This window comes from Haemaphysalis longicornis, unplaced genomic scaffold, assembly GCF_048455015.1.
Source record: "Haemaphysalis longicornis isolate Haplotype H1 unplaced genomic scaffold, Haemaphysalis longicornis Haplotype H1 scaffold_8, whole genome shotgun sequence".
Taxonomy (NCBI): domain Eukaryota; kingdom Metazoa; phylum Arthropoda; class Arachnida; order Ixodida; family Ixodidae; genus Haemaphysalis; species Haemaphysalis longicornis.
The window spans coordinates 6,881,309-6,902,102 of record NW_027526445.1 but is presented as its reverse complement, the minus strand read 5'-3'; the positions used below and the strand labels follow the sequence as shown (position 1 = coordinate 6,902,102).

Genomic DNA, 20,794 nt, shown 5'->3' with positions numbered 1-20,794 from the left:
CATACAAGAACATACACTTGCAGACAACCATGAAATATAGGTGGATTTCCTATGTTAACGACAACAAAAAATCTTTGAGGCGTTTTTTGAAGATGGTTATGGATGATGAAGACTTTATGTTGAGAGGGAGGCCATTCCACAATGAAATTGCTGCAAAGCAAGAAGTCTTCTTGCCGTAATTAGTATGCACAGTAGGTAATAAAAAGTTGTTATTGGCTGCAAACCTGGTGAAATTTCTTGTCCTTAAGTGAACAAGATCTATGGCATCGTATGAAACGTAACAGTGATGTAACTTGTAAAAAAAATATGCCTAAGTCATTGTTAAATAATTGATTCACTGGTAATATATTGTTCTCGCGCAAAAGAGGTAGAGCTGAAGTACGATATGAATTACATGTAATAATGCGAATGGATTGATTCTGGGTGTGTTGAATGGATTGATTCTGGAAATTTAAACGTCTAAGTCCGGTTGCGACGTTCATACTTGTAAGCATTGTTCAACTAGAGCAAAACATTGCCCAAATATCAGGTATAAAATCAATAAATAATTGATGTTTGATGTGTTCCCGTATTAAAAATGTGTGGAAGCGTGTTTGTTGCGATGGCAAATGAAATACCATGTCTACAGCAGAAAAAAACCTTCACTACGTCGCCTGCTGTCGCAAGCGCCACTACAGATTCTGGAGGCCTTTCAAGAAATTGAAGGCAACACTAACGACAGATTCTACTAGATAGGTTGCACGTTCCGCTTGGAGCCCGCGTGGAGTAAGGCAGAGTGGTTCTATATACGTTGTAGTAGGTGCCTCGATTCACCACGTCTCCGCCTTACGGAAGCGCTGGCATCGAGGCACCCGGCTTGGAGCCGTGGAATTCGGTAAATTTCAAAAGACTTCAGCAAACCTCTTGCGTATTTTTTTTGGGAGAAATAGAGGGGGTTGGAAAAACGGAAGAGGTGAGATGCAAATACAAGGGAGGCCTTTACCTGACAGAAGCGCCAGACGACCATCATTTTTCGTCAACATTTGCAACAAAAGTATCAGATAGGCGGGCAATGTTTTTTAACACTCCAAACACCCGGGTTTCTGTTTTCGGACGGGGTTTTGTTTCGCATTATGCGTGAATTAGCTCCCTTTCCTATCACTGAGAGCTCTGAGCTTCAATTACTGTCCCTTGGACGTTGTTTTTTAACTAGGTGATGCCATTGCCATGTTCTTGTTTTTGCGCAGACGCTAGTTACTTTAACATATCAATGCAGAATTCATCAATATGTTGTCTCGTTTGGACAGGGTGGACAACATCCTGATACAAGCGCAAGCGCACAAGTTTGGCACAGGGGAATGATGAAGAATGAACTCAGGTTGTTGAGCACATAGCATTTTGGGAAGCAAGTGTAAATGTAGTTCTATCGAATATTCGCCAGAAGTTTTGAGAAAGAGTGAATCAGTGACACAGGACCTTAATTTAAGCGATAATAACGGTTGCCTGTTCTAACTATGACCGAAAGTTTCAGCAATCGAAATCTTGTATAGGTTAGCGAGTGAATCAGTGACACAGGACTTTAATTTAGGCGATAATAACGGTTGCCTGTTCTAACTATGACCGAAAGTTTCAGCAATCGAAATCTTGTATAGGTTAGCGAGTGAATCAGTGACACAGGACTTTAATTTAGGCGATAATAACGGTTGCCTGTTCTAACTATGACCGAAAGTTTCAGCAATCGAAATCTTGTATAGGTTAGCGAGTGAATCAGTGACACAGGACTTTAATTTAGGCGATAATAACGGTTGCCTGTTCTAACTATGACCGAAAGTTTCAGCAATCGAAATCTTGTATAGGTTAGCGAGTGAATCAGTGACACAGGACTTTAATTTAGGCGATAATAACGGTTGCCTGTTCTAACTATGACCGAAAGTTTCAGCAATCGAAATCTTGTATAGGTTAGCAGACACTAGATATTCGATGAAGAGTATGAAAATGTGTCTCAGTATCGGTACAACCACTGACCACAGGTATTGACAGTAAAGCTGGAATGCCAACATGGACGCGTTTTTTATCTTTATTTTGTAAAGCGCTTCACAGTTCTCTGCATCTGTAACTGGTGCCACCAACTGGAAGTCTTCCTGTAGGGCCGCATCTGCATTCCTATTTACAACTGGAAAACTCCAGACGAATAGTCGTCTGAAATGCTTGGAAATTACTGTTGAGTAGACTGCTGAGATCTTAGTTGAGCATGAACCGTAACTGTGCGTAAACCTCCAGAACATCCTGAGATGTCGCCTCCAACACGTTACTCCCTGCCGATATAGTTCAAAAGGTCTGTGATTTGGGTGATTAGGTAAAAGTCTACGAATAAATATCAGCGGGTACAGGCACGGCACAAACTAACTTTAATGGTTCACTCCAAATAAGGCTTTCTTCGCCATTTAAGCCCCTTCTTTGCTTCCTTATACAATCACTTAAACTTCTGTACGCTGTTGACCTTACTTAAAGCTTCATTAGTTGATGCGATAGCTGCGTGGAATACCAAACTCAGTAGCTCATGAACATGCAGTGTGTCGCGAGCTGAAGGCAGCTGTACCCGATTTTGCAGTACCGGACCTTAAGTGTGCCCGAAGTCTGACAATTCCGATTAAGAAGCGAAACGTGTTCTTTCTATTTTTAACGAGGATGGTCTTTCTTGGGCCACTTAAACGCCGACATTTTGGTTTGTTTGTATGTCTGTCTGTCTGCCTGCCGGTGACTCTATTGAGCCACCCTGCCAAAGTGAAACACACACTGCGCAATAGTATTATACGCGCACACCCAAATCTAAACGTCTACGTTTGGTGTTAATGTGCATATTTGCCACCATTGTTGAACAATAACACGAGAGTATGCACATATAAGGCAGGAAATCAATACTTGAGTAATATTTGCCATGTTCGTGCATTAAAAACTTCACTAGTGTTTTGTTTTTGGGATAGCAATACAAATACTCCATCAATTGCAGAAAATGGTCGCCAGCTGTTGTCTGCGCTACCTGGCGGCCTTTAAAAATATCAAGCGACAATACCATCGAAGCCTCCCGCCACATAGGTTCCACGTTCGGCTTTGAACGTTGGTGGAGTAGGTCAACATGGTTCTACAAACGTTGTAGTAGTGTTCCTCGATTCGCGCGTGTCTCCGCTGTACGGCAGCGCTGGCATCGAGGCACCCGATTTGGACCAGTGAAACGCAGTAAATTCAAAAATACTTGAGCACACCTCTTGTGCGCTACCTTGGAAGAAACGGGGCGGGAAAGAAAAAGCATGATAGGTGAGAGGGACAGCCGAGGGAAAAATTTACTTGCCAGGGGCGCCAGTCGACTATCGTCTTTCGTCGACATTTGCAACGAAAGGAGCAGATACGCGGCCCATTTTTTTGGTCTCCGCATGACACACTCCAATAGAGAGAGCCATCGAAGGGCATACTGGAGCCTCCATATCTTAAAAGCTGCTAAACACTGCAAAACTTCTTTGAATAGTATACATTACAGCTGTTCCATGGGTGACAATTAGTCTAAATGTCCACTTATAGAAATACATGCGCTCACCAGACTTTCTTGTACGGTTGGGTGGGTATTGAGTACTTCTTCCACCTCTCCTGGGAAGATGTTTTCTCCCCCACGAATTACAACATCTTTGATTCGGCTCACAATTGCCACATATCCATCTTCGTCCATAACCCCAACGTCCCTATGCATGAAGAGATGAAGGTGCATTAATAAAGTGGTAACATGCAGCCTCAGGAAATTCGGTGACTGCAACACGAAACTGCTTAAGCTTATACGAGAATTCTTAAATAAAAAGTTATTACTCAAGACCATCAATAATTGTTGTTGGACTCTTATGATTGCTGCGCTGAGCATTCCAAACTTTCGGGATTTCACAATAATACAATGAAAGCTCCCCAGTAAAAATACCACAAAAACACATCCCCCTGTCTTCAAAGAAAGCTTTCTTCCAATTAATTAGGCTGCTTAACAACTACAAACTTCTATAATCTTCTACTGTTGAATATGCCACTTCTAAAAAAGTGAAACTTTGTGCTGCTAAGAGTAGGCTAGCCTAAATCGTCATGATGAACATCTAAAAATCCAAACCAAGAAAAAAGAATCAAGAAACAAAGTAAGATTGAAGTAAAGGTAATATCTGTTGTAACAAAATACAAGTGCTTTAGCAAGTGTAAGCGCATCTTTTCCCAAGCTTCCTGCAAAAAAGGTTCGTTTCTCATAGCAAATCACGTTTACCACAAGCGCAAAAGACTCCTGAATGTACAATTTTTGAACGTCCTCATTTACTGTGTTACATTTCTCGGCACATAACATTTGCTGCTTGCATGTACAGCAGTTTGCTTCACGACTGGTGAAAAGTCTTAAATTACTGTGATGGAAAGCAATAGTTAAACTTTGCTTTCTTCGTTATAATTGCAACTTTAGGTAAAAAGAAGAGCTTCAAATTGTTTATGTTGATTAATCACAAGACGAGGTAAAGGGGGCGTGAAAACAAATGGCTCATGAAACCGCCTGCTTTTTTATGATAACAGTCATAACAGTTTTACCTAAAATGTAAATAAAATAGCGACAATCGGCAAAGTAAATGAAGCAGTGCCCCCTCCCCAATTAGTAATTTCTCAATGAGGTGAGAGAATTTTGTCCGTGCGATAGGCGGCGCCTACAAATGTCACAGCCTCGAAGCAGTGACTGGCTCTTGAGATGGAAACTCTAGTTCCATTTCATCGTGTTCATTGAATGTCAACGTGCACTTAACAAAATTAAAAAACAGTTTTTTTCTAAAAGGTAATATTCCTCACTTCTGCCAAAGGTTTTAATATTTTTACTTTCTTTGAGCGTGAAAGCTCAATAACACTTAAGGAGGGCGAAAGGCTGAACCATGATGACGTCCCTACCACCAAAGTTTTTGCACTTGAGTCGGGAGCGGCACAAAGCGCAAAATCAAACGGAAAAAATCTCACGTAGAAATAATCTATCATCTCATGCTGAAAAGAAACAACATAACCTGCATCACTTACAAAAGGGAGCAGTAAAGTAAACAACAACATACATACAGCAATATAAACCTATATTTAACCAATACACCATTTCTCCGCACAAAGAAAATATCTACCGTGGACCTTCCTTGTAGAGGCAAAACACGCAATGAAAATAAAATAAATAGACTTAATCAAAGTAAGTTACTCCAAACCCCATTATTCCCGGATAATTATACGATCTCGTAGTGCAATTAGAAACGATAGAGAGAGGGAAAGAGAGAAAAAGCTCTTTATTAGAAGTAAGCAGAGAGGTCTGCAGGCATGTATTCGCCTACGTGCTACTTTGCGGGGATGGGGTGAAGGTAATAGAGGCCCTAAAGGAAGCAGGGCGAAAGAGAGGGGAAAACGAAAGAGGTAAAACATAATGTAACATGGAGTGTTCCGTGGGTCACGTAAAAGTCCAGGTGGTATTAGAAACTAAAATAACTAACAATGCTCGAAGAAAATGGTTTTTGAATAGATTTTCTTTTCATTGTTGACTCTCTGATAAACAGTTCATTCTGGTGAATGTTTTAAAACCCTATTGCCTGACATTGCTTGAACCAGGTGCCATAATTCCTACTCATTCCCGCCTTCCGAGATAGTTGGAGTCTTCTCCGGGAAACATGCTCTTTTTAGTGCTGTTCTGTGCTTTTTGCGTACAATGCATTAGCCGTTTTTTTGTAACCCGAAAAAAGCAGTCACATTTTATGCAGAGCAACTCCAATTAGACAACGGTTCTGTAACAATGACTGTACGACCACAAATTACAACCGGTTTTAATCTAACAAAGTAACAAACACTGGTGTTTTGAAAATGCAAAAACAACGCAATATTCTATTCTGAACATCATAGACATAATTCCACAACAATTTATTACTGCCTGCAACACGATTCGTGCACTGTTCTGTGTATATTTCCCCTGCCTAACGCGCCAAAAGCGAATCCTCTGTTTGTTTCTCATGGCGTTGTTCCACACTCGGCCTCCTCTTGGAAATGAGAGGCCATCACTCATACGTGTTCTACAGTGTTCAAGAAATAACAATGGGATTTTTTGTATAAAAACTTTCTAGTTTTTTTTTGGAAATGAATGCATTCTAAAATGAACCCATGAGTATTGGCGGCCGCTACATTTCATTTGCAGTAGTGGAACTGCTCACGTCACCTTTCTTGGGTGCTGGTTTGCCCTCAGCTATGTAGATATTTAATTGTAAAGTAAACGTTTCCTAAGTTACCATGGTTACTACTACAAGATTGCGCTAAAGATTACAATATACCATTAAATCGGTCTGAAGGATACCGGTCATGACTTACTATTTCATTAAAAGTTCTCAAACGTAGCCATGCGCCCGATATTTCTGAATACGTTGCTATAAAATTCCTTGATAACGAGTACTATGGCCGACTCCCGATATATTTAAGCATGTTACAGAATAACAAATTGGGGATTTTTTTACAAAAAGAACTAATTATGCCTTAATGTAAGACATACCAGTTAGGTCTAGGCTGGGCAATATAGGAAAAACTAGATTCTTTTCGTTATATAGTTACATGAAATTGTAACTTACGCGAAAGCAAAGTGAAACAAAATCGCTCTGTTGAACATCGCTCAACGCAGTGTTACTACAAGTGCTGGAGAAAGGGTACCGGCTTGCATTCAGTGGAATGTTAAGCGAACTGTTGTATTAGGCATTAGCAATCTTAACTCACAGTGCCCGCCGAAGGCTACTTGGTGTCACTGTATTTTCAAAACTCACGCCTCCACAAGAAGCTCGGGTAAAATTTATTACAGAGCTATTGCTTTGTAAGTCGCCGCAGCTAGAGATATTATCCGAAACGCAACATTAGTTACTTTTTTGTAAACTATTTATAGTGGTTAAGGTTTCGATTTAGCACAGATTTAGCAAACAAAATGCTCTGTTATCTTTCGAGACATTCGAATGGCAGCTAGGCAAGACACTTATTTTCGATGAACACTGTTCAGCCATATAAACGGCCACGAATATTTAGTAACCTGTACCAGTTAAAGGGTGTGCTATATGAAACCACAAAACTAGACGCAGGTACTAAAACGTCCGCGTCTATGGTATCTGACGCCGCTTAAAAATCGTTGGGTGGTTTATATTCATGCTTAGCTCTTAGTTTTTGTGTAGCACATTGGTGCAGCGTAGCTTTTGTTTGCTAAAACCGGTTTTGCAGTTCGATTGGATTTATGCAGTCTGTATTACAACAAATTTCCAAAACCTACACGCCATTCTTTTGTTCGAGTGATATTTTTTTACGTAGTATAAGGTGCTCACGTTCATTAAAAATAAAGCATAACCACCAATTATAACCCATTTACTGTTGCAGAACCACACGCAGAAATTCAGAAAGAATAACCTCATACCCTGTCTTGTACCACCCGGCGTTCGTCATGCATTCCCTCGTCTTCTGCTCGTCGTTGTAGTAGCCAAGGAAGACGTTGTGCCCTCGACACCACACTTCCCCTGAAGTGCCCACAGGCTGTACCCGACCAGTAACAGGATCGGCTATTTTCATCTGCGTCAAAGAATAGGACATTCAAAATATTTTGGCAGTTTGTCTCACCGAAGCTAAACGTGGGCTGTTTGGCCCACTGTACTTGATGGTCTGGAATAATTTTGATAATGTGGGAATGTTTAAAGTATGTTCAAATGGGTGCTACTAGCCTTGTACCATTTTTCATCATCAGAAAAATGGTCGCAGCGGCGTGGATCACAAGGCATCCTTGGTACCAGAAGAATATGCCTTTAGGCACTGAGCCAACAAAATATTGATCCAACATCGATTGAATTACAAGAGGATACTGTTCCTGAGTAAGCTTCCTGCGTTCCTGCTCTCGGTTGCATTAAAGTATTAAAAAACACAATGTCTTTCAACAGCGTGCTTACCCCAATAGCTAGTGCACACAATTCGAAAATATAACGGGCCCAAAACAGTTTCTTTAACAGTTTATTGAACAGTTTTCGAACAATTTTGAACATATAAAAATTAGCTGGATAAAATTCGGATAAAAAATGGAACGGAAGACGGATATTTATTGCCCTGCAGGTTTCACTGAGTATCACGCATAATGAAAACTGTTGGCACATCTGTCTTGAATATATCAGTTTCACAGAGAAGAAAGACAAAAAAGTTATCTACCTGTCATGCTGCCTGTAACAACAGTTATTTCCCTGTCACAAAAAAAATACATGTTTCGACTGTAACAAAAACAAATTTTTCCAGATCATGATTACAGAAATCAGATTAAAAGCTTCAAACCATTAGTGAGGATCGAAATTATTGAAACTGTGGCACCTCCCAGGCCAATTTCGGGCGATGACTTAATGACGTCATAGAATTACGTTGGCGTTTTACAATCAAAGTCACTACCAAGTAACACAGCTAAGCGAATGTTCGGGGGCCTCTAGTTTCATATATTATCGCTTTTGAACTAATTCGCCGTTAGCACAGTTTAGGGGCATTTTTTTACTGTTTGAGTCTTTTTCATCACTGGTACCGACGTGTAGTTTAAAATTTCACTTTTTCTATACGTATCAAAACATACGTAATTCTTGTTAAAATATATCTCCCTGTTTTAATATGTCTAAGCGATTTTCGTTCTATCACATTAAACAAAGTTGCATTGCTCGATCACGGTATCTTTATAGACAGCGGAAGTTGAGTTCGCTGTAACAATTTCGGATACATCAATGTCGGGACCAGCGTGCGCTCACCAAAATATTTGAAGTAGTTTTTGGGTCCTGATTATTGGGTCCTGATCGCGAAATATTTCTGACTAAACTTTGCGTCACCATTCTAGTTATAATGCCACAGAGCGGAACGTTTACCCGGTTAGTATGGACTCTTCTCGTCGGGAAATATCTCGAAAACACGCAAAATACATACACAAGCTAAAAAAAGAGGCAGGAAACAGAACATTGACCCGCAGCTCTAAGTATGTTGGGAAAACGATAAATACGTAGTTCAAAGATATTAATGACCTGTTCACTTCGTCCACAACCGAAGACGAAAACGATTAATACTGACGAGCATATTAGCACAACCTGACCACACAAATCGGGGTTGTTTAAAAGTCAGATAGGCTGAAAATGCAAATACTTGTATAGCGTGTCCCCGAAATGAAACGCAAAGACTTTCCTTATACAACGTGTGGCTTAGTGGGCGTTCTTATACACCGTGTGGCTTCTAGGCGTACAATTTTAATTTTAAAATGTGCCGTCGTTGTTACGTACCTGAAATCTCGCGTGGTGTAAAGAATGTTGCCAATAGTTATGATGCCAGGGTTGGTTCATTGGTCAATAACTAGGTAACGAATGTGTGCGCCCCACTAAAACGCGTGCCAATATGCAGCGCGCGCAAAAAACTTAACTGTGTTGTAAAGGGAGGCATAGCTCACTTTTCCTGCGAGGAGCAACCTGTGTTGTTTATCTGATACCAATTTCAGTCGCCGTGTATACGTAGGCCGAAGAATGAGATGTATAATTACACGAATAAAAGAGAATCGAAAGTTTACAGCGCGAAAGGAAGGATAGCAAGTGTAGCAGCATTGCTTTGTGGGTGGCTGTTCCGCCATATTTTTATTGATGAGGTCGCTTTTACAAGACATCCAACAGGAAGAATAGAGGGTTCGTAAAGGCTTTTATCATTAAGAGTTCCGACTATCAGTTTTCTAGCGGAGCGGTTCTTCTATTCACTTCAGACAGAAACAGCACGCCTATTCTAGCCACACGCTTTATAAGTAAGCTTTTAGCGTCCTATTTCCGTAACACGCTGTACAAGTAACCTTTGGTATTTCTCCTTTCCTGAATTTGTCATTAAGGCCCAGTTTTTTAGATGCGAAGCATCTCATGCTTGGGGCTGTGTCCCTCCCTCTCTAGTTGTTGTCCTCTGTCCGCACCCCCACTGCGCATGCCTGGCCAGGCGCCGCTGGTGATGATTGTCGCAGGACGCCCCTAGAGATTGCCCAACCAACGAATCCATCACGAGATAGCATCGCGTTCAACCACCGTCGTCACCTTCCCGTAGGGGAACCCTGTGTACCACACCCCCACTGCCCATGCCTGGCCAGGCACCGCTGATGATGATTGTGGCAGGATGCCCCCAGGGATTCGCCAACCAAACAATATTTTACTAGACAGCTTCGCGTTCAACCACCGTCGTCATCTTCCCGCAGGGGAATACTGAGTAGAATGCCAGGCATTCCTCCTCTCCTCTACGACGCTCCTCTCCCCTCCGGGATTGCGCAACGAATGGCAACACCTGCGGCTCCACGCGTGATAATGCGAAGCAGCTTAGGGTTAGAGAGGGGATGGTAGCGGCTGCATACTCCGCTGGCGGCGCCACTGTAGCTCCGCGGTATAAATGACGCGCGCGCGCGCTCCGCTCCCCCCATTCTCCTCCCACAACGCCGCGATTGAACTGAAAACTAATGGGAACATTAGTCGACCCCTTGGCTGCGTCTAATGCTACTCAGGGTTCCCCTACGAGAAGATGGTGAAATTGTTTTGGTCATCTGGTGCTCACTGTAGTCGTCACTTTTGAATTGTCGAAGGTGTTAATTTTGCTTCCATTTGGTGTAATATTGCCGTCTGGACACTATAGCTTTGAGTATTTTCCTAATACAATTGTTGTTGCGTTATCGCACTGTGGTGTCAGCGTTTCTTCGTCACTTTTTACCGCTTTTTTCCAGTAAAATTTGTTACGCAATATTACTTCGCCATTGAAAGGTGCTGAATGCGACACTTTCGCGATCGAATAAAACTTTAACCATATATTGCTTGTCTACTTTCCTGTAAAATCAGCCTCGCCACACATCAGCATCTGCTGGAGAAATAAAAATATTCTCTCTCTCTCCTCTCTCTCTCTCTCTCTCTTCGGTCGCTTGCTTTCCGCGGTGCCGACGGCGAGGCGAAACAAGGAAAGCGGGCCCTTCAAAGTTGCGCTCTAAAAAAACTCTACGAATGTTGAAGACAAAATTGGCTAGTTACTGGAAACAACATTTCGGTGATATATTAAGAGAAACATGACAGGGTGTTTTAAAGACAACAACTTCCCTTTTGGATCTAAAGCATGCATCGTGCAAGGAATATTTAAGTAGTACAGAGTATAGCTGCGGTGCGGCGATACTTCCCGCACCTAATGTGATTGTTTGCTTTCAATGTAAAGGCATAGACGATTTTGTAATGCTTGCCCATGCTTTGAGTCAGCCTACTTTTGTATCCTAACCGAAATGATGGTTTTGAGGCTACCATGTTGAATCCGCAGTGGGGAGGGATAGCTGCTTTGCTACAATAACCCTTTTGTAGGGCGAACACAGGGTATTTTGGTCACGCAAAAAAGACCAATGTACTTGAGCACTGAGCTTTACATAACAATTGTATCCCAATGTTCGCTGCCAAAAGAAACAGTAAATAAATGGCTGTTTATGCCCACATGTCAGCTGGAGGAGTGCACAAATCTTCGCACAGGCCATATTTTCGCCAAAGTGCTGTAAAATAGCCGGAACACAAATTTTCTCACACGACGAGAGGGACCGCGAAGGAGGGGGCGACCGGTACCATCGCAAACGACGTTCGACGACGACGACGTAGCTGGATGCGGAACACGACGCAGCTGGCAAAGGAGGTAATAATGGCTATGGAAATAGATGACTTCATCCACCATTGTGCCTGTCACCTCTCCGCCCACCACAAAGCCTGTTTTGGTGGGGCTTCTGTGCACACCCCCATCATGGTCCCCGAGTCGAACCGTTCTCGATTCCTGAAACAATCGCTATATTGCCTTTTGAATATTGCCCGCCCTAATCCCGTTGAACAATGTACGTGGCCATACACAGCCCTGTTACTACTCCAACGACCAGCCAAGACCATCCAACGTGACCAGTCAAAGCCGATAGAGACAAAGATGTCGATACCCTTCAGCGTCCCTCCAAGAGTTTGGACACTCTGGCTGCATCGGCTGGCATTACTGTTCAGGGACCGCCGCTCACAATACTCCCTGTCGTGATCCTTGGCGGCAAGATCTTTTCCACTGTTTTCTTCTCTAATTACCACGTTCACTGCACGCGAAAAGTTGCTGCGACTTCAACCGGAATGGTCATCTTCGACTCAGGGCTTTGTCACGGGAAGATAAAGAGGGGAGAGTAGGGCACACATCTGTGGTGCTGAAGGTAGGCTACGAAGAACCTGTGTCAGGAACGGCAGCACGGGCGCCGTTATAACCGCCTGTAAATAGCTTGTCTCTTCATGTAAGTACATCGCTTCATAATCACATGGTTCGCGTACCCTGTTCTTCCGACACATAACAATATCAGTAAAGGCTGTTTAGAGTGAAGTCGCTTTATTGGAAAACTCGGTTTATTAGAAATGCTTGAGACTGCCCGCTCCAACTCGTAAAGCGCAATCATATCCCCATTTCACAAAGTAGCACATATAAGGCGGTAGTTTTCTGTCCGCTTTACGGAATATCAAAATATTAACCTGTGGGAGCGTCAGAACTCCCTCACTTTCAAGGTGCAAAAAGAATTAGCGATCCAGATTCAGGGCGTAGATTGTAGATGAAGCACTCGAAGCGTTTTACGTTGGTCACGGCAAATATATTTTCCAGGGCTCGATACATACCCATAATGCGGCACTCAAGTTTATAGTAGCATATACCGCCCACTAAGATAATTGATGGCTTTACAAGCTCATTTTCAAGTATGACTTGTTTTATTTTAAATTTACGCGGACGTTTTGCATGTCTTCCTTGGAGGAAACCTTCCGTAGTTTACGTTTACAGGCAATTCTGGTTTTATACCTACGGTAGATCAGTATAGATTTATATCTGGAAGACGCATGCAACGGAAGATAGTTGTGTACTTCAGGGTAAACCTGCCGTTCGGTAGTAATCACTGCTCTATGGCAACACTGAAAGATTAGAGTTTGAATGAAATTTCTGCGCTCTAATTCACGCACAATAATCAACTTATCATACCTGTTCTTGTCGTCATTGACAACATTCTGTGACCTGTAAAAATTATTATTTTGCGTAGGGGTGTAGGTGTGTGCGTCTACAATCTAAAATTCGATGTTTAATTAATGGCGTTGTGCTATGCGAGACGCCGACTGATGCTGACATGAGCGCTACGAGGATGACACTATCTATTGCAGATAATCCGTTTTTAGAGGAGTATTTTTTTATTTTGGAGAAGTATTTTTATACTGCGAAGTATTCGTCGCAATTTAAAATTGAAAAAAATCCACCTATCTACTTCACACCCTGTATACAAATATGCCTAAAAACCTTTCAACTGTTCAATTAAATTACATATGTGTGCCGTGAACTGCTATAAGGCCAGCCTAACGTGACTGTGACTGCCTTAGTGCCACCATCAATGCCTTAACGTGGCTGCTTGTGCTTACCGTGACTGCCTTAGTGCTACCAGAAATTCGTCTTAAGCAGGCATTCTTTTAGTTTTGTGTCCCACAAGAGAGTAAATGGTTGTAGTGCTTAGCAGTAAAATTCGTTTTTACCGACTTTAACCGAAAATGTGGTGCTAAAACGAAACAAACTTCTGAGTGAAAGTTGGACATCAAAGTACCGAAATGAGCCAAAAGCATGTAGGTAATCAAATTACACCAACAAAGAATTGCTCTCACCTCGAGATAGCCCAATGGACGGCCCACCGTGTAGAGCTGTTTGTCTTGCGGGTCCTGTTCGGACACCAGCGTCGCTGCTGTGGTAAGCTCAGTGGCGCCGTATCCCACCTAGAGGTTCGTTAGAAAAGTTGCACCGTATTTACATCCACAATGATAACGCCATCACCATTTGTTATTAAGGAGATGTTTCTCCCCGGTCTAATATTTGCGCTTAGGAATCGCCGCAGTGAGTACATAACGCGTGAGTCATGAGCTCATTTTGAGTGGTGATTGGAATATATGGAAGGTGACGACAATCTACTGAACGCCACATTAACTCAGCTGAGCACTCAGTTGTAGAGACGTGTCCAACCTGAGCGGTGACATGACTGAATACAGCAAGCGCAACGACAACGGCGACAGTTTAAGTTCAATTTCTGCAATGGTGCTGTCTATTACAGTATCGTCTCACCACCGTTTAGCAATGGGGTGGTTTGCAGTTTACATGGCTGAAGTCGAATTGTATTCAGTCGTGTTTTATCTTAGGCACGGCAACCGCATGGGAGATCGAAACTTCGGTATCGATAAGCATCGCCGCTGAAACCACCGATGCCAACTCAATAAACTGGAGGCAACAGATAAAACTTATGGGGCAATGATGTGGGGTATACAAATAACTGGTGCACTGAATGGCAATTTTCCGCACGTTTAAAGGCAGTTCTCAACTGTGCGAACAATCACGAAGTATTTTATTACGTGTATATCAATCTCTCTCGATAGTATCGAGGTTGTTTTTCTCAGCGAGGACGAAGAGGCTGCAGAGATGTCAAAGTGAGGTTAAATTCGATTCCCGGTCTGAGCGAGATTGATTTCGCTAAGAGATAAACTGGCAAGTAACATTTTTTGTACATAATGAATGGCCACGTTAATGGGAGAGCTAAGGAATTTTCAAAGTTCATTTCTCGGAATGCCTGTGCTATGAATCCCAACCCACAGCGTATGCATTCTTTTCCCCCGCCTTATAATTGTCACTTGCAATTATTCCCAGTTCTATGATCAGATTTCCGTCGACATGTGTATATGTATATATATATATATATATATATATATATATATATATATATATATATATATATATATATATATATATATATATATATATATATATATATATATATATATATATATATATATATATATTATATATATATATATATATATATATATATATATATATACATATATATATAGAAATAAGGGTTGGCAGTCGAGAAAACCTCGGAAAGCAAAGGGGAGGATGTGGTAGATCATTGAAACAGATTAAGAATTTGGAAAGAAAGAAAGAAAGTGAAGAAAAAATGCCCGCCAGGTGGGATCCGAACCCACGACCTCCAGAATACCGGTCTGGTGCGATAACCACTACGCTACCGGCGGGGCGATTTTCCCATTCACTTTCTGGGGTATTTATGTTAGGTATGTTTGTTTCCTGTGCTTGGGGGTGGTAGCCAGCGCCATTCGGACTAATAAAAAGAAGGTCCCCTTCACCCCGATTAGTCCGAATGGCGCTGGCTACCACCCCCAAGCACAGGAAACAAACATACCTAACATAAATACCCCAGAAAGTGAATGGGAAAATCGCCCCGCCGGTAGCGTAGTGGTTATCGCACCAGACCGGTATTCTGGAGGTCGTGGGTTCGGATCCCACCTGGCGGGCATTTTTTCTTCACTTTCTTTCTTTCTTTCCAAATTCTTAATCTGTTTCAATGATCTACCACATCCTCCCCTTTGCTTTCCGAGGTTTTCTCGACTGCCAACCCTTATTTCTGTGTTATTTTCAACGAGCCCCTCATTTCCTATTCTGATTCGCTATATATATATATATATATATATATATATATATATATATATATATATATATATATATATATACACACACATACGAATACACATATATGGAGTGTAGAAAGAACCAATACTCACTGAAAATAGCGAGATAACCTCAGGGAAACAATACGAAAAAATAGGAGAACCACGCGTAGAATGCATTGAATAAAAGAAATGAACTACCGTTAAATGGAGAAGGCGTCCTTTCTTATAGTAAAGGGCAGGTTGATTTCACCGTGTTATGCATATCCGATACAGTAAGAGAGAGGGCAGGGCAAAGGCAGGGAGCGTGTTCATACAATCGTGTCGTGGTTGAACGGCAGCGAAAAACGGGAGAAATTGAGAAAACAAGCTGTGTTTAAAACTCGCGACCTTCAAATGTCACAGAACGTTACATATATACAAGCGACACATATTCGCAACAATGGGGCACCAGGAAGGAAGAGAGACACAACGAACTCAAAAACTAAGCGCTAGCTCAAGGTTCGCGGCAGTTGGAGTCAAGAAGAAGCCGACAACCGAAGACCCGTCAGTGCGCGCATACGGCGCGCATCTCGACATACAAATCTGTAGAAACAGATACGAAATCCTGTGGCGAAAACATGAGAGAGCATTTACTTGGGTTTTGTTTGTGGGAGGAAACAGTGGTGCAGGTAAAAGCAGCCAGAGAGAGATTTTTGGGTCAAACTGGGCGCACATCCTATGCCAAATCAGGGGAAAAATATCATGAAGTCAAAAAGCTCTTTTGTGCTTTTGCCAAACATCCGGAGGCAATTAAGGTCAAGAAGAGAAAGACCACGATAGAAGACAGGCAGACGCGCGCACATGACACACACTTGGAAGTAAGCCTTTAGTCCCCTAATTGTGGCCTCAGGGCAGCCTGAGGCGGTCAGCAATAATACTAGAAGCAGAAGAAGAAACACGTACGAGGGATAGAAGCGCTCACCGAATCCTGTGGGGTCAAATAGATTATAAGGTGCAAATTTCGAAACTAACAATGGTACCGCAGCCGTCTACTGAAAACAGCATAATGTATCTGCTGACTGGGAAGATTTTGTTAGTGACGCCATTGTGCTGAGGAGCGCAGTGCTAGCATCCGAAATAAATATTGCCTATTTAGTGTCACCAAATGATGCGAAATAATCAGAGACAAAATGTAATAAATGGTAATAACATTATCCTGACAAGTCTAGAAATCCGGTATATGAATGAGGGCGAGAAAGGGAGAAAAAAGAGAGGGTGCCGTAGTCTATATGAAGCAAAGACGCGTAAGTTTCCTATAATTTTCATTGATGCCAAGCGATGCTGACACAAAATTATACTTCCGGACCTCATGATCACGATGTATTTTAAAATCATATTCTAAACTTTCGGCCTTGAGCTATTGAAAGAATAACCAGGGATACTCCCACGACATGATAGAAATATATAGGAGATGATTTCTGCAAGAGAGGAGTGATTTAATAAACCGCAAACCGCCATAAACCCGGCGTTTGCGGTTTAATAAACCGCAAACCGGCGTTTAGTTTGGGCAATGCATGGTTTGCCGCAGAGGGTGCATTCCAGCACGGACACAATGTTTGCGGAGAAGCCTCAGTGAAACTTCTGTTTAGTTTAACATACGTCTTAGTTTGAAGCCGTGCTGACAGAACTCTGTGCGGTGGCTTTCGTAGGAATATTTGCATCGTGGTTTGTTACAGGGCATGGAATCGGTAGTTACCGGCCGGCTGATGCTTGATTTAGTGATAATGACGGCTAGATTATTGCTCCGTCTATTAGGAACGCGTGATGGTTCGAGAAATATACTCATTAAGCGTTCCCAATAAACAAGCTAGATGTGATTTTGTTTCATATAATGAAACTTTTGGACCGGAGTCTGGATGGGTCAAAACGAGTTTTTTTTTTTTTTTTTTTGCTCATTAGGGTGGATCTTCTTTAGGACAAATTTTGGAGTGGTTCATTTGGTTAGCTCGCGTTATCACGTCTTCGGTTAGCTGACCTGGGAATTTCAAATTCTATAGCGCGGTTGTTAGCTTTAGGTAGTCGGAATGGGGATAAAGTTGATATCGCAGATTCCCCTAAAACGGGGATCTTGCCTAATAGGTATAGCGGTCTTGCAGGTCCTTAGATAGGGGCTGTGGAAGTGCAAATACTGGCGCAAATCTGCATACTTCCTGTGCTTAAATATTTTGAAGCCGTCTTCAAGAAGCCATAACCGGGATATCCAGAAGCTTTTTACCGTGAGAGAGTAGGAATGAGAGACGGAGATACTAGGATGCGCCAGAATAATGGCGTGAATACAGGCCAAACAGTCTATTTCTTCTAGCTGTCGTAACATATATTTATCGTGTATGTGGCTTTCCAAGTTTAGTGTTTTCAAATTTTCGGTTTCATGGAAGTATGACTCTAGATATCAAATAAAGATAATGGCGTAGTTGGGACAGATTTCAGTTCACATTGACGTTAGGCGGACGTGCACGTAATTGCCACCGTAACACTCACAAGAGTTGACTTCAGGGAAAAGATGAAAAAGTTTCAAGTCTAACAAATACAGTAGGTTTGCCACACGCCGACTGCTCATACTAGATGTACAGTGGCGAGGCCATCTGCATGCGGAATGTGAGTGTATAGTGACGGAACCTTAGGGCAACAAGTAACCATTAGTCAAAATTTGAATCTTCATGATATCTGAGATAATCACTGCATTTACTTTTTTTATTAATGTATTTATCTGTGTTTTATTTAATTTTTATTGATTTAAAGTGATCACCAACAGTGCAAGGGACTTCTCGGGTGATGCACCGGAACATGAATACAAGGCATACAAAAGACAACATATAGGAAGGGAAATTAATTAAAAGAGGGTGAAAATAAATGTGTAGATACATATAAAAAACAGTGATCGAAGAGGCGAAAACATTTTCTGAACAACAAGAGCTCGCAGGACGTGTGGAGAAGAATCCTCCAACAACAAAAACAAGCATAGGCAAAGTGGAACGTTTGGCTTAGAAACACAAGAACAGAGGTAGAAGTGCATGTGCGACCTCTCTACAACATATGCATTCAAACATTTAAGTTTTTAAGCAAAGCTTTCTAGCTCTACCAACCAACGCTTCTTTCTTGGCGTGCGGGGCAATAAACTCCCTAGCCGTCAAAGGCCGTGGCGGGGGGAGAGAGGAGGCGGAGGGTTTCACTACTGGAGCACACTACAGATGGCGCGACGAAGTTACCCAGCCTTGACCGCGCGGAAGTGCCTGCTCGCCGGCGGCGGCGTCGGCGGTATGGCTTTGCCGTCTCCTTTACGGACGGCTGTTTTGGCCTGTTTTGGTGCAGCTTCGCGTCCATTGCTCGGTGCCTTCGCACGGCTTGATTACCCTTGATTCCGTCTTGTTTTCGTCGGCTGCGGGTTACCGCCAGGGTAACCCGCACCCTACGGAATTAAGTGGTCGTGTCGCAAACGGCGGGAAAACAAAATGTAAAGACCACGTACTGACCTCTGGCCGCTAGAGAAACGTTACATTTGGCGCACTGGTTTCCAAGAATGGGACTCCGTTTTCTAAATGGGTCATTCCCAATTCGTTTGTGTTTTAGGAGTATCACAAAAAGCGAAAGTAGCAACTCGTTTTGATAAATAGCGATTAAGAATTCTCCTCAGCTTTCTCGACATTCTCAAACTTACTAAACTAACTAGTTTGAGTTGGTATAAACGGGAATCCCTCAGCTTACATGCCGAATTGGTTCTTTGTCTGTGCTTGTGTCGAACAGTGGTGTAGCCCCATGCTAGCAGATCACGATGTCTAGGTTCAGCTGTGGCACCCTTCGAAAGACGCTCCTCCCCGTTTTCTTTCTGCCGACTCACGGCCGGACGGCAGGGGCGGCGTTCGCCGCTCTATCACGGCCATGGCCGACGCTGCTGCTGCGTTCTGTACGCCGCCCCCGCGAGTTCCAGATAACGGCTGGCAGAATCTCTAGTTTCACTGTTTGAGGAGCAACGTGTGTGAATTCAAGTGACGTCACATCTACAATTTTTGTGGGTGTCGCGTAAAGCTTTGCTTTCCAATCACCTTCACGGGGGTGGATTGGAGCCAATTTTTTCAAAGAGCGTTTAAAAAGAACCATTTTGTTGCAAGAAATGTCGACGGCAGATAAAAACATACTGTTATAGGGCAGTTGGCATGGCTGGCTGGTGCCAGGCTCAGTGCTCTGTCAACATGAAAGGCGCCATGCGGTCGCAGTGTTCTGCTTGGAACTCAAAGGTGAACAGAGCTTACAAGGCAACGGCAGTGAACTTGGAGTGAATGCTTATAAAGAAAACCCAGGTCACTCCTGGAGCGCCTAATACATAGCTCACCAAGATTCAGGAACTTCAGAAGCCCGGCGTGCATATAATAACTCACTGCTGAGTAACGGTAAAATGCGCTTCTAGTGAAGCGCTTCCATTCTATACGAAGAGATGACGAATGGCTTATACAATTCCAAATAGCACTGCAAAGTCGACCTTCGGTAATATTAGGGCGCGGTAGATGGAGACTAAGCATGATCGGTATACAAATTCACTCTTGGCCCGGGAAATCACGCCGAGCGTTCGCAGACAGGAGCTGGTCAGGCGCGTCCCGTGCGAGATGAAAAATAGTTTTGCGTCCATCACTACACCCAAATCACGCACTACAGAAGCTCGTCTTGCGGGTGCACCAAGCAGAGTGTATGGGAAAATGAGCGGGGCAGCCTGCGAGTATCTGTTATGAAGATAGTGTTGGAGAGATTGTGGTTTAAATACTTGCTGTCGCGCCATTCCGGAACTGCGTTGATATCATTTTGCAGTAGGACGTGATCATCCTAAGAAGAGGCCGCGCGAACCTCCATATCATCGGCATACTGAGATAGGGTACAGTGCCTAATAACAGGGTGGATGTCCTTAACAAAATGTTAAAGAGTAGAGGGCCGAGTGTCGTACCTTGAGGCACCCCTGATATTATCGCAAAAGGGCAGGAGGTAACGCCTGCATGACAGATAAAATTGGACCTGCCTTTTAAATAACTGCCGAACCAATGGCAAAACTCACTGGATAGAACGTATGCGTAAAATTCGTGCAGCAGTAAGCCATGATTGGCAGCGTCGAAGGCCTTGCTACAGTCTACCTATACTGTATCTACCTGTTGACGAGAGAGTACTGGAGGGCCGATGTCATTTAAACAACATGTGACATTTGATTCTAC

The 20,794-nt window shown here is 42.8% G+C and overlaps 1 protein-coding gene across 1 annotated transcript in view; it reads right to left on the bottom strand.

Moving 5' to 3' along the window:
- Positions 1-20,794, bottom strand: part of LOC144149914 (medium-chain acyl-CoA ligase ACSF2, mitochondrial-like) — a 116,786-nt gene that overhangs the window by 7,707 nt on the left and 88,285 nt on the right. Inside the window, exons 11-13 of the mRNA XM_077681647.1 lie at positions 13,716-13,823; positions 7,439-7,590; positions 3,572-3,713 (exon numbers count right to left, since the gene is read on the bottom strand). Of these exons, the coding sequence (XP_077537773.1) occupies positions 3,572-3,713; positions 7,439-7,590; positions 13,716-13,823 (402 nt within the window). The remainder of the gene's footprint in view (positions 1-3,571; positions 3,714-7,438; positions 7,591-13,715; positions 13,824-20,794) is intronic.